The sequence below is a fragment of the Branchiostoma lanceolatum genome, chromosome 4 (genome assembly GCF_035083965.1).
Source record: "Branchiostoma lanceolatum isolate klBraLanc5 chromosome 4, klBraLanc5.hap2, whole genome shotgun sequence".
Lineage (NCBI taxonomy): Eukaryota > Metazoa > Chordata > Leptocardii > Amphioxiformes > Branchiostomatidae > Branchiostoma > Branchiostoma lanceolatum.
The window spans coordinates 2,711,968-2,729,977 of record NC_089725.1 but is presented as its reverse complement, the minus strand read 5'-3'; the positions used below and the strand labels follow the sequence as shown (position 1 = coordinate 2,729,977).

General features: G+C 40.7%; 1 protein-coding gene across 1 annotated transcript in view; it reads left to right on the top strand.

Moving 5' to 3' along the window:
- The window catches only part of LOC136432232 (nuclear receptor subfamily 1 group D member 1-like), a 73,506-nt gene that overhangs the window by 32,568 nt on the left and 22,928 nt on the right, over nt 1–18,010 (top strand). Inside the window, exons 5-7 of the mRNA XM_066423299.1 lie at nt 6,832–6,994; nt 10,770–11,008; nt 15,573–16,106. Of these exons, the coding sequence (XP_066279396.1) occupies nt 6,832–6,994; nt 10,770–11,008; nt 15,573–16,106 (936 nt within the window). The remainder of the gene's footprint in view (nt 1–6,831; nt 6,995–10,769; nt 11,009–15,572; nt 16,107–18,010) is intronic.

Below are 18,010 nucleotides of genomic sequence, written 5' to 3'. Positions count from 1 at the left end.
TGTTCATCTTACACTGTTACGGTTAAAAACATGCAATCTAGCAGACGATGTACCAACTTATATACCTATGCAGCTACGGAGTTGTGGGCTGTATGTGGAGCCAGGTGTGTAAAAAGTGCATTTTTGATTAGCAGTAAAAATATTGACCCACTCAAAGTGTATTTCTGCACAGTCCAAGTAGTGTTTTATAGCAGGTAATAAAGAAATGGTGTTTATTTATCTTTTTCTTTCAATACAGGTGAGGTCAACCTGCTGAAAACCTTACAGCATGGCACAGATAGGATCTAGAAATTCCGGGAAAAGTCACAAATTAAGATCTCGATGGCCCCTTTTGAAGAGTGATTATCAATGGACCATTCAGCCCACAACTAAGATTTTTTAGAAATCACATATATGTAGTACGTTCGCTTCACACATTTTTTTTTTCCAGGCATGCCTAATCTATAGCTATCAAACTATTTGCAATCATAAAGGGTAATTTGTAACATTTCTCAAAGGTCAATGAACACCTCATTAGATATCCAAAACAACATTACCCTCCACATGGTTCAATGAAAATCAATATACTACACTTTTTAGGGGTTTTGGCACCTGCTGAATCTGAATTTGCCATCAATAGGGAATTGGGTGCCAAATTGTTACTTCAGAGTGCTAAAGGTTAACAGAGTCAGACTGAGGTCTGTATCTTGGGACACACAGTTTCTGGGAGTGAATGATAGACATGTCAAAAGATGCCAGTATCACCAACTTTTACCTCAGAATGTCCGAGGACCAAGGAAATAAATTGTTGTGGCCTTAGTATAGCCTGATTTCAGACTGTCCATCTGGGTCAGACTCTGAGTCCTGATAACTCCTGACAATGGAAGGTTGGATGATATGATTGACCCCATCAATCACAAGCTTAGTCAATTGGGTCAGTCATCCACAGGGAAAAGGTTGGTCTGAGTTGACCTGTCTGCCTTGTCTACACTTTACAGTCAGACTAGCAGCATTGTTGTCTCAACTGCAGGCATCATAATTGATCTTCTTTGTACGGGTCAATGGACTCAATTTTTTTCATCACAGATTGAAGTTTGAGCGGAACACCTGTACTACCCCTAGAGAGGAGGCATCCAAAAAACCTTAGGGGAAATACTTATTAATAAGTATTTCAAATGATGGGTTAATGCAATGCCAGACTCTCCCTAATGTAAGAGTAGAAAGGACTTCTTCCCTAAAGTGTATAGAGAACAGGAGTATATCTGTCAACAAGCAGGCATGTGCTCTCGCTTTCCAGATATTTCAGTATGCACACCATTTGGCAAAGGGATTGACGTATTCAATATGATAAAGATGATTTCAAAATCATTTTGCTAATTACAGTCCTTAGTTATCTTTGTTTGGTAATATCACAGTGATTTTTCCACCCCAAATTCATGATATCGCCAAAATGTCTCCCTCGTATGACTTAAATATACTACAGAATTGTTTCAACTGCAAATTCAAAACACTACAAAGACAAGACTTCGGAGACCTCAAATCTCAATGAAATATATATTATGCAAATTAAGCCTACATTTGCATAATTAATATTCAACTATGTTCACTGTCACATAACTTCCAAATGCCACAAGTATAATATTCCAGTTATCTACCAATATGGAATTACAGTATTTTCTCATTAATTATGCAAATTAGGTCTTCATTTGCATAACTTTTATCTATCAATGTCCCTTTATTTCTCAGTTACAACATATGTTGCATTTTTTAACTTTCGTACCATTGAACGGAGTGGGTTTATATAATGCCCCCTTGATTATGCAAATTAGATTCTGATTTGCATTATCACCATTTCAAGTAACACTTAAGCTATCGACATAATAGAAACAAGTCTACAGGTTTAGTAGCGTACCCCTTTGTGGTTTGACCACCAGCTGTTGGGACCTGGGGAATTCTTGTCTAACAGGTGTGAGCTACCACAACAAGCCAAGAATGGAAGTGTAGATTTTCCTCATTACTTATGCAAATTCAGTCCCAATTTGCATAATTTGCCATTCATTGCGCACATCTCTGTCTAAGCTACCTGCATAGTAAATAACATGAAAATCTGTTGCTCCTTTCTTCAGTTATTCTCCTTAGAAGAATTTGACAAATATGCCATTGCAGTTCCAGTGACACATACCAGGGGGCCCACAATCGACCTTGACCTTTTTCCACCCAACACCTACCCACATACCAAATATCGTTACAATCCATCTACACGTTCTTCAGTTATGCTGACTTTAAGCATCCCGAGACACACACATACACACACGCAAACACACACGCAAACACACTCAAAACAATATCCCCATGAAAAAGTATTTTTTCATGGAGATAACAAAGCCATCAAGAAAGTACATAACTTGACAGTCAAGAAGTGACAGATGACTCTATCCACAGCCCATTAGATAGATATTCTTGTGGATTTGCCCCGCCCCCTCCGGGGTCGACAGATGATGATGATGAGATGATATCTCATCTATCTTCAAGTAAAATTTGAACTATGCACAGCTCTTTGGTTTTTATGGTAACCATACAATAACTGACCAAAACAACATTGGATAAAGCAAACTACGAGCACTTGTCCTCTGTCCCTGTTCATACATGTATTTATGTCCTGTAAAATAAATATGAATAATAGAAGTCAGGTAAGGGACAGGTCACAGGACAGTCCTGACTGCCTGTAGCACTTGGGGATCAGGACCATTCGGCCCTTTACCAACTCAGCCCAGTCAACTTGGCCCAAGACACTGGGTTAGGCTAGGTCAACATGGCTAAGGTTTGGGTTAAGGTTAGCTATAGAATGTTGAGCCAAGTTGACCAGGGTGTTGGGCTGAGTTGGTCTGATTAGCCTTGGGCCAAGTTGGTAAATGGCGGAAGCATCCGACATCCCAAAACTTTAAGCCCTAAGTGACTCATGTTCATTCATTCATCTAGACTCATAGAGGAAGGGAGGTGTTTGACAAATAAGGTGCATCAAAGTTGAACACGTAGGAGCTGCTAAAAATCAAATATGCAAGCAATCAGCAATCAATCTATATTTTAACTTGAAGAGGCTACATCACAAATACCTTCTGTCGTGTGAAACAGAATAAGTTGCGCCGACTATACACACTTGCCCACAAACAGGTGTATCTAAGTAAACTTAATCCCACCCAAGTACGTGTGTGCGTCAACAGACAGAGACACCCACTCAGAAAACCAGAAGGACACTTCACAAAAGCTAACCTCTGTAATGTCAATTTTGTATCAAATTGTTTTTCTGGTATCACCACCTGTGGCCAGCCAGATTGTTTGTCAGTTTTTCCAAAAGGAACTGGAGGTGACAGCTGGACAGGGTGGTAGACCATAACTGAATCAACCTTGACTTTGCGGAGACAGAATCAGATTGCATCGGAGTAGTTTGCAGCATGGACAATCTGATGGCCTTGTTGCTTTGTTAACGAGCAATGGGACATGGAAGTAAACAAGATTGTCTAGCACAACATACAAATGTACTTGCAACAAAATGAATAACTGATGTAAACATGCACAATGACAAGGAAATCTTTCCCTGTCACACAGCAGGAAAGTCGATTGGCTGACGAGTCTGCAAGCTCTAAATGACATTTAGAAGTAATACCTCCAGTGTGTTCTTTCAATCATCGCACGATTTTAGAGATCAGCCAATGTTTGCAGGTCCCTGAGCCCCATCCAATGTGACGGGGTAAATTTCTAGGCAAAAAGATGCTTGGGTCTCCAGCGATTTTTTAACTTAGCGATCAACATATACGGTCAATGCTCAACGACTGTGTCAGGGGCTTTAAGTTTAAGAGGTGTGAAATGAAGTGAGAGAGTCCTAAGGATATCTTGTGATATGGATTGTTTTTTTAATCTCTTTTGTAGTGATTTTAACAGCTTGCCCTCAAATAAGAGACGATGTTTTCAAGAATGACTCAACTTCAGCCATCCACTGTCAAAATATTAGTAGCAAAATCAACTACAACTATTTTTCGTTTAACCAGTACAAAGTTGTGGATCTCTAGATTTGTGTTAAATTTACTTATCAATCTTATTCTGAGTACCATTCTTAAAGATTTATCATCTTCCTTACTCTGCCTTAAATAATCTTTAACGTGTATGATATTACAGGTCTCAAAACATTCTGCCTACATTTTTAACCTGTTAATGTTATACATGTGTATATATAAGCTGCAAGCTGTCGGTACATTTTTCTGTAATCTTAGAAATTCTGCAAATAATAATAAATTGCTTCTTTTCATACAGTTTTGATAAGGAGTTGTATCAGGTAATGTGTAACGATACATTGAGGCAGTTGAAGACTATGTTTGACAGTCCCCCGCAGCAGTTTTTTGTAAAGCAGAGAGGTCAAACTGATCATGCTTTGCATACACCATCTTATGAATTCTGCCAACTTGCAGAATCTTACAATCTCTACAGTAACACACTTTCAACCAAAGCCCTACAAAACTATCGTTATACCAACATCCTGGATGGAAAGTACATCTCAGTGAAACCAGTCTGGGGGGGGGGGGGGTCAATAACCTCTTTGTAGAGCAGCCACAATTATCACGCAGAAGCAAGGTGTCTTTCTCAGAGCTACTGGCATTGAACCTTCAACAAAAACATTGCTAATGTCATTACTAAGAACAAACTTAGTTCTACAGTTTGGTCTGCAATTTTCTTCATTTCGTTAAGAATGACTGATTGTGATTGAATCGGGCAGTTTGCCCCAGAAATACCTGACCTAAATGCGGAATGATCTTACCATTCCACGTACACAATCCATTACCAGGTGGAATGACTCATAACTGCCTAAAAGATATATAGCCGAGAAAATGGTCAGCAAACTTGCCTTCATACTTTCTAGGCCATTTTCTGGGTCACAGGTGGGATTTGCAGATAAAGTAATAAACATCATACCCTCTGGTTGGGTAACCTCATCCATTTGTCATGGGATTTTCTTGGCATTTTGTGCATTATGTGTTGTTAATGTTATTACCTTTTTTGCTTGTAATACCTCATCGCCCTTTGCTATTATTGTCAGATTAAAAGTCTCATCATGACAGAGACTTAACCGTCAGCATCATACTGTAAATCTTGAGAATTTTACTTTCAGTGACAGTTCTTGCAATGACCTCTCCACTGTGAATTCATGTCACTGTGAATGTGTCTCCCTTGTATGGCTACTGTACTACAGATTGTTTTACTGCGAAAACCTCCTCCTCCCTCCTACTGCAAAATAAAGCTACTTCAAAGTAAAATGCATTTACAGTACATACAGTCCAAGAACAGGATTGATTTTTTGCACCATGCTGACAATTTTGATCACAACATGTATGATAGAACTTTAAAGTGAAACAATTGTAACAGGTGCAATGTATGGCAACTTGTACATGTACATACATGACAGTTGAACTATTGCTAATATTTATTAATCTTAAAGAACTAATCTAATCTATTTTAGATATGAATGATAAATGTGACACCCAAACTTCATTGTGTATCATTTCTGCAGTTACATATTTACCTTCGCCAATAAGGTTATATTTTCGATAGCATTTGTTTGTATGATTGTGTGTACGTGTAGAAGACCAGCATAAGTCGAGAAGGCCTGGATGGATTATCTTGATATTTGGTATGTGGGTAGGTCTTGATGAGACCTGGAGATGATTAGATTTTGGGCCCCCAAGTGATTTTCTAAGATACTGCAGCGGAACTTCCTGTTTTGATGTTTCGTGTTGGGGACATGCTATGGTCATGATTCTTGAGTAGTACATGTAGATAGCTCTTTGAAAGAAAATTAAGTCATGTAGATTTGGCCCCCCCTAGCAGCTTTTGTGGAAATGCAGGAGCAGCTTTTATTTCAGAATTTGGAAGGGAATAACTTGGAAGCGGTTGACAGATGATTTTTGGTGTGTAGACAGCTTGAGTGATGATAAACATAATTAGATACTTATTATGTAAATCAGAATCTAATTTGCATAATTCTTGAGGAAAGTTTATACGTCCACTGCATTTTATGATAGGACTATCAAACATGTTACATATGTAACTAATAAAGAGAGAAATAGTGATAGTTATCAATCATGCAAATGAAGACCTAATTTGCACAATTGATGAGAAAATGATATAGCTCAAGATGAGGTTGATGAATCATCATGATTTTTATATGTAAATAGGTTAAGTGATGCTTGGTATAATTAAATGTTAATTGTGCAAAACAGACTCTAATTTGCAGTAATAAGGGCAATTTCATAAAACTGCTGCTTTCCATAATTAGACTATTCAAACATGGGATATCTGTACATGTAACTAAGGAAGATCGGAATGTTGATGGATGAAATATGCAAATGGACCCTAATTTGCATGATTAATGAGAAACAACTATAATTCCATATTGATAACTGACTGCAATTTCATCCTATTGTCTAGTGACATTTAGAAGTTATGTGAATTTAATTTGAACATTGTTGAATATTGATTATGCTAATGAGGGTCTTATTTGCATAATCTTTGTCAAAATAAGACTTATACTTTGGACAACTTTGGGTGGAGAAGATCAACTGATGATCTATGTAAATGACCTTATTTTCATACTCAATGTCATATAACGTTAGGTTGAAATTAATTGGCGAAGATATAAGGCGGTGGAACTGTAGTTTCTAATGCAGGTCACCTTATATCTAAATTGCAAGCAAGATATGTAGTTATGAAAATGGTTATGATGATTGCTGAAGTACAGATTCACCTCCTTGGCTAAAACTTTATTCTGATGAAAGCATTCCTTTTTTTCAACTTGTTCTTCAGGGTTTTTTCCGTCGTAGCCAGCTGAAAACGAAGAATGGAACATATGAGTATGAATCCTACAGATGTAGCAAGTCCAAAGACTGTGCCATCAATGTGGTCACAAGAAACCTATGTCGCTACTGTAGATATGCAAAGTGTCTGACAGTGGGAATGTCGAAGGAAGGTGAGTGTTCATTGAGCTATTATTATTGATAGTTAACAACGAAAGTATTCATACCCTTCATGCCTTTTCAGTGATATTCTAATGTGACAAGTGGCTTTAGATTTGTTCTTCTTTAATCTACTGGTACGAGTTAGAAACATTGAATAGCGATGTAATGATATTTGTGAAATTTCATGGTTCAGATGTACTTTTATTTATGCTTTTACAAAAGATGTCATGTCTGCAATTACAAATGTACCTATTCACTTTCTTGTTTAAACTCACAGTCGTAGTTTTGCAAATAACCACAATAATTGTTTTAAAACTTGTTTTACAACTAACAACTGATTAAAAATCATTTTTCAAAAATGGTCAAACTCCACTGTACTACATTTCATTATAGAGAAAAACAACAAATTTACAAGAGGTATAATTTGCTTTTGGGTATAAATTAGGGGTAGGTACCTGTACATGGTACTGGTACGAAACCAATATTTCTTTCTGGACCAGCCAGGTTTAGGTCCGGACTTGGACCTGAATTTTCGGGACCGGTACCCTAGTATGAATATGATTATGTAATAACTCTGTATGTGAGACACTACTAATGACAATCCGTTGTCCGTACATGTATGTATGACGATGTTCTGATCTGCGGTCATTGTCTACCAGTGTGAGGCACTGAATCGATGGTATTTCATCACCAGAGTATGTCGGAGTAAAATTGCATCTACGCAAATCGGGGTCAGACAATTGGGGCCCTATGGAGGGTGATACTACTTGTTTTTATAGTGCTGCTGCCAAGTCCATTATGACTGTCACATGTGCTATACAAAAAGCTGGCCATACGACCTCATTGTGGTGGGGATGAAACGGTTGAAGTATAGATTGTAAAAAGAACTAAATTGCACAAGTGCAGTGTTAAGTTTTATTCAGTTTTATGAAGTTTGGTATGAAATAAACTGTTTTCAAAGTCAGCTTCAAGAAAGCTTTTTAAAAAAGCTGACTGGGGCGCATTTGGAAGAAATGAAATGAAAGTTTCTGCATGAAATATGCCAATGAGACTCATTAGCATAAAATATGCCAATGAGACTCATTAGCATAATGTATGTGGTGCATTCACCTTTCCTAAAGGCACCTACAAATCAAATATGACATCTGTAGCATTTATCGTATGGGATATACAAGTTCCTGCATAAATTATGCAAAAGAAGAAGAAGAAGAAAAAGATGAAGAACATGCCAGAAAAAAAATATATATTTCCTCCTTGTATAAAAAAACAAATTTAAATAAAAAAAAAATAAAAAAAAAGGTTGTAATGGGGTTCGAACCGTTCCAGTCCCCACCAAACGTACACTCTCTATGCTCTACCAACTGAGCCACGTAGGCGGGACTGATGTAGGTTTTTAAAGGTACCTAACCTTTAAATCCCACTACACGGCACCATATTTTCGTCACCTTTTTGTCCATTTTCTTAACAAAATCAGTTTCTTTTTGTGTCATTTTGTGGTAATATATGTAATATGGCCATTTATGGGGGTCTGACACGGCATACAACCACTGATGCCGGCGGAAATGCCCAAGTACGCCCTGCTGTGGTATGATAGTATATACAACAATAATGCATTGCGACATATCCCAGTGTTGTACAAGCCAGACATTTTTAACGATTCATGTCCATTACAAAACATAAACTTTTAAACGAAAACTTTATATTGTTTTACCACATCGTTTGCATGGTTGAATATCAATCTACATTGTAATATTTTGCAACCGTGCAGCATTTTCTATGTTGGGCCACAGAAGAAAGTGTACATGCCGGGCCGTGCTGTTTGGCAGGTATGGATGTCCAAGCATGCAGGCAGTGCCTGGGCAGTCTGCCTTAGGGCAGTAAGCCATACGGCAGGGCGGGTGACTACTGTGACCTATTGTGAAGGGGAAAGCCACTGATTGACACAGGCTGGCCCACATCACTGATACTGGGATAACCTGACATTTTGCTGTATTAAAAACATTTTCAGAGCGGAAGAAGTCATGAGGAATACTTTGCATAGTGTATTCATTCCTGTCCTTGAAAAGTTGAGCTGTTGATCACAGTAAGTCGTATCAAAGCAGGAAATATTTTTGACCTAAAATTTTGGCTGTCATTTGAAACCTTTTGAGAGCGGAAGAAGTCAAGAGAAATACTTTGCATATTGCTTTCATTCTTATCCTTGAAGAGTCAAGCATTTGATCACTATACATCATATTAGAGCAAGAAATCTTTCACTTAAAGAATTTTAGGTCAAAAGATTTTTTTGGAGATTTATGGAGCCACACAAGACCATAATGATCATGTGGCTGCTCGTGAAATGAAGCTGCCTGGAAACATGGTGTGAAGACTAGCCGACTGCTGCCAACCTGTGTCAGGGACCCCCCCCTCCCCACAGCAGAATACTTGATATTATAACTACTGCTATAATTCTCAAGCTAGGAAACTGGTTCAGAAAATGGAAGCTGAATCAGATGATTGTGATCCACTTCCCTCTAAACCATTACATTCGCATGAAAGCATCATTGTCAGTTCAATGTCTTGTCAGTATCATTTATTAAACATGATAATCCATGATGGAGCCATGTGAGTCCTGTAGGGCATTCTATTACGTTAACAGTCAAATAGCTGAAACAGAAGGAAAAGTTTCAACCTTCATATAACGTTAAGTATTCACAGCCAACACGTATGGCACACAGGTCATCCAACTGCCAAGCAAGAAGACCTTGGACTTTGCCCGCAACAAGTGTACATGTACATGTACATCTTCAGACTGATCCCAAAATATGCTCTTCTTCACTCTATTGATGGGAATACTCTGTTCTCCTTCAAGTTTCATGGGGCCACACAAATTCAAGTCCTTGGTTCTCGGACTTTCTAAATTGGTGAAGATGAAAACAGAAGGTTGCGAGTGAAAACTTGCCTCTTGCTACAATGTATGTTATTCATTCCCTGAAAATGTGTGTACCAAGGCACTGTGTGAACCCTCAGACTGTGGTCAGTTGATATTTCAATTTGCCATGATGATAATTCTTAAAGATCTGAAAACTAAGGAATGAGATTGGAGTGGTTGTGGCAATTCTTCAAAGTTCAGTTGTGTGGTGGGAATGTCATGACCCATGTTTCATCAGTAGTGTTGCCATGGCCAAGAGCCATGATAACTAAACAAACACTCAGAAACACACCTGTATTGGCCAGACTCAAGGAAGCTCCCTATTGACTGATAAGATTCCCACCCTATAATGATCCTATTCAGGCACTGTTGTCTCATTCCTGCCTATAAGCAACTGCAAGCATCACATAGTCATGACATCAGGTTTTCCAAGGAAGTACTGTCTCCATGCTAATTTACCAACATACATAATCTCAATTTTGATGAGCTAATCACATTTCTGAAACAATCTTGTCCTTAGTCTGCTATAGATAGCAGACCCAGATGGGTAATTGCTGAGTGTGGCAAGAACACATAGTCCTGGTCAGGTCATGCCATAAATCCTCATCTTGACCTTGCTAGTACATTTGTAGCCATGTCTACACTGCTGATGATAGGTACTGCTGATAAAAGTGAGCAAATGAGGATAAGTGCCACTCTAACTTAGATATATGCCCACCTGTCTGATATAGGCTGTGGTTTTGTTTTCATGTTGTGCACAGTGTTAAAGTCATTCCATCAGGTTTGCTTTTGTCCAATGTTTTGAGTCGTGATATAAGAAAGAAGGAGCAATTTTGGAAGATCTTTAACACCCTTCTTTATTTCCCTATCCACAGGTATCAGAATGGGCCGCCAACCCAACTACCTCAAACATGGGGTGCTACAACAGCTCCAGTCGCCCTCATCTGAGGGAAATGGACACAACTTTCCGACCTCCCCGCCCATTCCTACTTCCCCCAACATTCCTACATCCCCAGGGGTGCCCATGTCTCCTAGCGTCCCCATCTCGCCAACGTCATCTACGCACCACTCGCAGCAACAACAGCCGTCCCCGGTCGACAGCTCTTACTCAAAGGTTTGTTCTGAATCACATGCTGTTAACCGACTTTTGGCATAGCACAACAGTTTTGACCTGAGTTCGGCCATGGTAGACAGACTGGTGTGGTCCTCGGTGATGCAGGGACTTTCCCCGTCCAAAAATACAACCCTGAAAATGAAGACTGCGATAAGAGACCATTTGTCCTAGTTCTCCAGACAGAATGGCAGCGGCAGAATGCTTCAGGTATAATACGAAGTGCTACAGCTTACAACTTTAACCATACAAAAGATACCAAAATACCCTCTCCGAAGCGTGGTGCAAGGGCTATACTGCCGCATTATCAAATATAACGTTGTGTAGTCAGGTCATGTCAATGTTTAAAACTTTTTCAGTGCGTAGTTCTGATCAAAAGTCCGGATCAAAAGTCATCCACTGTCAAAATGTGCTGCAAACTAGTCATATGAAAAGTTCCTTTCTAATGTATTGCTGCTATTAACAATCAACCAGTAATCAACGGACAAAGGGTGGGAAATATTCCTTCTTGCCCCTCGCGTGCCAGTAGATCGGCGTTAATTAGCTACTTTGCATTTGAAAGGACCGTCTCTGTGGGCGTTGACCTCGCTAGATATCTAGTGCCTGTCGTTAAGAGTTGTAGTACTCATTTTCACCTGAGTCAAGTGGGGAAATAGGTGTTAAGTGCCTTTCTTAAGGGAATGACATTGGGGCCTGCTAGTGTAAGGAAATAGCCGAAAGAGGTCCTTCGATGGAAAGTGAAGACAGACTCCAGTTGTTGCCGTGGCCGATGGGAAAGATCTTTATTTCAAGTCACTCTGCATGTCCTCTCCTCTCTATCCTTAATCCCAGTCTGTCTTGCTTAACACACTCGGTTACTCATTTTATATGTTTCACAATCTACATCTACATCTTCGCTGACAGACTGAGTCACAAGATAAATCACAAAGGTACATGATGAAGGAAGTAGTAAGTCCCAGGGGGAGTGGACAACCTTGTGCCGAGTTGCACGGCCTCGCACAGCCTTAGTCATACAGCCTTGTGCCGCCTTGCTCTGCCTTAGTCATACTCCATGTCCATTTCTCAGTAATCTAAGGAATTCCTCTACCTACACACATCTGCTTATACATACTTGATATGCATTATATTACATCCCCCTGGTTTGAAGAAATGCTTCCTCGCATTGAGGAATTTTGAAGTCACTGCGATTTTACACAGGAGTGAACAGAAAAGCCACATTTTTTTTTAATAGTATGAAATATTAGTACTATATACGCATTACATTAATGGTATCAAACTTGGATGATACAGAACGTGATACTCGTACAATGTATGCCTCAAATTTCTCAACGTATTGGCAAGGTATTGGATCATTAGTTTCGAACAGATTCAATCAACAAAGTCAAAGAGTTCGTCGTAAACATGCATCTCCCGGCGACGTCGATCGGTGGCTGTCTGCCGTCTGCCGATCGTTGTTGCGTGGATGTCCGTCTGCGCTGACGTCTTGAACCCAGAACCTTTAGATTCTACATGTATGTCAACAGCACTAACCTCAAAACCACCTTGCCAACTGAAGTTGATCAAGGTCTTTTGGCAGCACCTTCATACTGTTCTCTTTTGAGACTAAGGGACTGTACGTTATTTACCGGGGGGGAGGGCCGGTCGTCAGAGGGTCGGGTTAAAAAAATTTTCCTTAGGCCCTCCCCCTGGTCAATTTTTTTTCCTAGGCCCTCCCCCCAAGCCAAAAAATTTCTCCTGGGCCCTCCCCCCACCTATCAACTCTTGAAACTTATTCAAGAAGGTAAGAAAATCACTTTGTAAGGGTCCTTCGCGTTGTATTTTACAATGGGTCTCACCAGCGATCTCTCTCTTGTTTGCTATGCCACTCTACTGGAGCCCATGTCACAAGTTTAAAGATAATTGCTTAGAGGCTTCAGTGTTCTCCCCAGGTTTTTTTCACAGCATCGGGGCAGGGGTTCGGGGGCTGCCGAAAGCCCCCGACGGGGTCCAGGGGCAGAGCCCCCGGGAAGCTCTTGCATTTTAGGCTATTTAGAATGCTTCTTTTTCCGTTTTGAGGGTCATATTTATGATAGTCATGATAATCGTGGCAGTCAATCAGCTTCTCCACAGGACCTTGACATACTGTACTTCAGGTGAAAAACAACTGAAAACTCACGGAGATCTAAAGATTGGAGATCGAAAATTCAGAAACAACAAATTCACCCAGCTCAACAATATCAATAGTTTATTTAGTTACTCAACAATATCAATTGGCGATACCAGTTTTCCGTTTTTTGGCTTTGCCCGACTTGTCCGAAGTCGAAGCGCCACAATCGTCACCGTCAGAAGGTCCCTTCGGTGCGAAATAGGAAGTGATATTCCTGGTATTCCCACGATTAAACGCAGACATGATGTTTTCAGAAAAATTGTCGCCGAAACCGCTGTTCTGCATCAGATTGTACTTACAGAAAACGTGGAACTACAGTCTAATAAAAACTTTGTAGCCAGTCACATCGCCAGAGGTCTGCTGTTGACTTGCACACGGAGATCCAACGCACGTGTTTTCCCACAAAGTTGCCGCTGATTGACAGTCGGCATCCTTTGATGACGTCGGCGAAGACGCCAGAAAGTCTACCAAAGGAAAGTCGGCGGTTTGTGGGCGGGGCCGCAAATGTTCTGGGTGGGAAAATGACATAACCTCGCTCCAGCAATTTGTCAGAAATACAGTTTAGAATTAATTTTATTCCCGCGCTGACAAAGAAAGGAATCTTTTACGTTAACAACAGCCTCTGTTTGGGTCAACTGCGGACTGTCGGCTTTCAAATAAGGAGATTTCCCCGGGAATCTGATACATTTACGGCTGTTCTGATAGTCCGGGACCCGCCCCGCAGATCTACTCGGCTATTGTTTACGTTTTTGCGCGATGCTGCCAGCGGCACACAAGCCTCAAAGGTATGTTCCCGGGTGGGAGGGGTGGTGAGACAAGATTGGAGTGGTAGGGCAGGGTGCTAATTTAGTAATTGGCAGCTCCCTTTCAGTTGATAGCTGGATGGCTTCCTGCGAAACAGCGGAGGCGCGTGCTTGGAACATGACTTTGCATTTTTACTACGGTATTTTTGTCTTTTTTTGTCTAAATGATACCACTGTATGATCCTGCAGTTAAATAAAACCGCAAAAGTATTTGTACTGTACCCGGCAATGTGTCATTTGTGCGCCGCCCCCATGCAAACTTGTGGGATCTGAGCAGCGTGCCGGAGACTATTTAAGTAACTTTAATACACATTTGAATTTACGTTCATAACTTCAGAAATATTCTATAATGATTTTCAGGGCGACTTTTTAACGTTACGTATACAATATTGAGTCCTAGGCTCGTCATCTGTTGCTACTAGAATTTGTCAGAAGACTCGAGAGCGTTGCCCTGGCAAGTTGATTCCCAGCGACCGGACTTCAATTAATATTCCCCAATATAAAGATTTTGATTAGCAGGTTTTAAAAAATCCTACCTTGGGAAACTTACAAAAGTTAGGTGTCTAGGGCGGATCGCTTCCGATCGACGATGCCCGGCCTGAACTCAGACAGAGGCCCTCCTCTTTAAAAAAAAAAAAAGACAAACTTTTGCCGAGAAATGGAGACGCCGTATGCCGTTCGACATCCACACTCTTTTGTTTGTTGCTATTGTTATGCTCACGAAGAATCGATATCGGTGCCTATGACATACAATAAAGCCATGATTAAAAACCCGTTTTTCAAGACTTAAGCGAAGTCATTGTAAAAAACAAGGAAAAACGTAAACAAAAACAAGATTTTCGCCCGCGCATTTCAGCCCCAAGTGGACTGTCTTTCCATCGCGGTCTGGCGAAAACGCTCAGCCGAACGCCGCTCGGCTCATGATTTTTAGAGAGTTGCAACCCACGTTTGTTTTACATATTATATATTTATAAAGGATCTTTCATCATTATATCTATCCACCATAGATATCAAGATATCTGAATCAGACTACAAAATAACGTTGCATTTCTTATTCCAACCTAAGTCCTTATCATAATTTGTATCTGTACCTGCGGCGCGAAGCGGCGCGCGCTCCACTCCTTAGCCGAAAACATGGGGTTTTCTGAGAGCTTTGGAGTCCATTTTTAGACATTTAGATATGTGTTTGAAGGTTCTGAAGGGGATCAAATTCTTTTCCTAGGCCCTCCCCCCTTGCCAAATATTTTTACCTAGGCCCTCCCCCCAGGGCAATTTTTTTCTCCTAGGCCCTCCCCTCCAGACGACCGGCCCTCCCCCTCCGATAAATACCGTACAGTCCCTAATGCACATGCATTAAAACTTAATGAATTGTTAGTTTGGGTTGATTCTATAAAAGGTGGGTCATATAGAACTGTCATAATACATATCATTAACCAATTTGTCTGCTATTGACCATGTACATTATACAATGTCATGTACCATCACAAAGAAGTGATCTTTTGCACATTGAAGAAAAAAGTGTTACATTAAATGTACATAGTTGTGGTACCAGTATTTCTTTTTCATTTTTGCCTTGGTACAGGATCCAAGCACTATATAATGTCCTCTTTCTTTTCAGGTGTCATCTTGGGGAGATACCCAGTCAACCCACTCCAGCATGCAATCTCTACCTAGCCCCCACAAGTCCTACCCCCTCAGCCCCCCTCCAGCCACTGTCCACATGACGCACACAGACATGAGCTACTCTTCCCCCAATGCGGCTGGGACTATAGCATATAGTAACGTGAGCTCCTTGGCACAACTTCTCCCGACGTCGCCTACTTCTCCCAACATGGGTCCCATTCCAACGTCACACTTTTCTCCCATGCACAGCATGCCAACTTCCCCTTCCCCTCTTATGCACCAAAGTCCCCTCCAAATGCATCCCTCCCCCTCTACCACAGGCCAGCTCATCAGCACAACCTACCCGGGCCCCGGCCAACAGATGCCGACCGGGAACATGGCCAGTCCCATCCCCTACCCCCCAGTGGAGCACTTCATCCCCTACGGCCCCCCCTCGGGTGTACCCCCTACCAACGGGGGACCTGTGGACATCGCAGAGTTCTTGCCAGTGGAAGATGCCTTTAAGTATCTCAATGCTGTTAGGGAACTGGTGAGTACCTTTGTAACTTAGTGTAACACTGTACATTGTTTTCAGAGTGTCTGTTTGTTATGTTCTTGTGTGTCCGTCATTATTTGAATACACTGTCAGTAGAGTGGCAGGAAGTGATTGGGAAGATGGCGTCACCGTAAAGGACAGACTTGCATGAGTGACAGAAAGTATCAAACATGACAGGTCATGGGGTGACGTAGCGCTAACGCTTGGAACCATTAATTCGACACCTTTACGCCAACGCACCATTTTATGTAAATCAACAAGCGGACTTAAGAGTATTTCGGTATTCATTGACTGTATCGTGTACGTTGTTTTTGCCGCAATTGCTACATGTGTGTAACTTCCAAATCATTGACATATCTCGGAAAAATTACGTCTTCAACATCGGACCCGATATGACGGCGCCTTGCGTAATCTGTTCCAAACGAACCATTAATCCGACAGTATACAACAATGTCGCTGTGAAGCGATGATTTCAATAGTCAGAACAACGGTTATTTCCCGTTATATCTGTCAACCAACGGCCACTTACACTAGTTACTACAGGCATCACATGTCATAGTCGGTACGCCGCTGATGCACTCACGATACTGCGGTCAAAATAAATAGTCCTGAAAAACATCGTCCTGCGGCAGACCCGTTCTTATGTTCCATTGCACTGTCGTGGCTATTATAAACCTTGAGGTCTGATACTTAAGCCTGCTACAGCTATCGAAATGCGAGTAAGTAACGTTTGCTTGCACTACTGCCCGGTAAACAAAAATATATGCCAGGCGGAAACGGAAACTATCCTAACACAGGTCATCGGCCTGTACCAAGCGAACATCAATGCGGTAGAGGGGAGTACGACTCTCGTGTGTCGCTATCGTCTTAGCCGCTGTTGGGATGTATGTTCCGGAAATAGGAAAATAACACGTGTCTTTTATAAAGAATGCAAAAGCTTTAATTTTGCATTAATTGCTGCCAAAATTCAATTATTTTATAGTATAACCTTGTCATTAGCATGCTAAACCCGTAGTGAGACGGTTGGTATGGTCTTCAAGACCTGTTTGCACTAGCTTGCACGTGGCTCCGGACTTTTACATTTGAAAATAGGGGAAAATAGAAAGAGTAGTTAATTTGTTGACGTCGGTTACTATTTCCAATTGCTGATGACCTGTAAACACTTGTCGGACATGTCTATTTAATAATCCAAGACAGGAAAGAGGAAAAATGAATAAATGAATAAATATAAATGATCTGCATCGTCTGCTATTGCTCACGTGATCACCCGTATGATTCTGGGAATATTCAAAATGGCGGTTTCCGAAGACGCGATCGCAAAGCCTCTGGATAATTCGCGCTTTGTTTTGATCAAGGACAAAACTAGACTTATTTGCTGTCATTGACGGACATATTGTTTATTCCTCTTTTGATCGATACAAGTATAGATATGTAATGTGATGATATGAAGAAGAAAATGTCGACATTATGACGGTGTGCTGCCGCTGCTCCCTCTCCCATGACATACGTAACGTTAAAACAAACGGTCAGTAAATTGACGACCTCGTCATTGCAAAGTTTGATCTTCATGAACTTACGACTGTACTTTTTTGACATCAGTACTTAACTCGTATTGGAATGCAATTAACAGTTTTTGCATCAACCTGCTGAATCTTGATTGGCAAGCCAATACTTAAAAGTGTCGAATTAAAAGGGTGTCGAATTAATGGTTCCTAGCGTTACCAATTATGGTCCAATTTATTCAAAACATCATTTATAAAAAAAATTATTTAACACCGTGCAAGCATGTATTTATACAGAGTTCTTTGATAAAGAATTGTTCTAGGGTTACCCATTATGGTCCACTTGCGTCTTTCTCCTACTAGCAATCTTCTTGAAGAACATAGATCAGAAAAAAA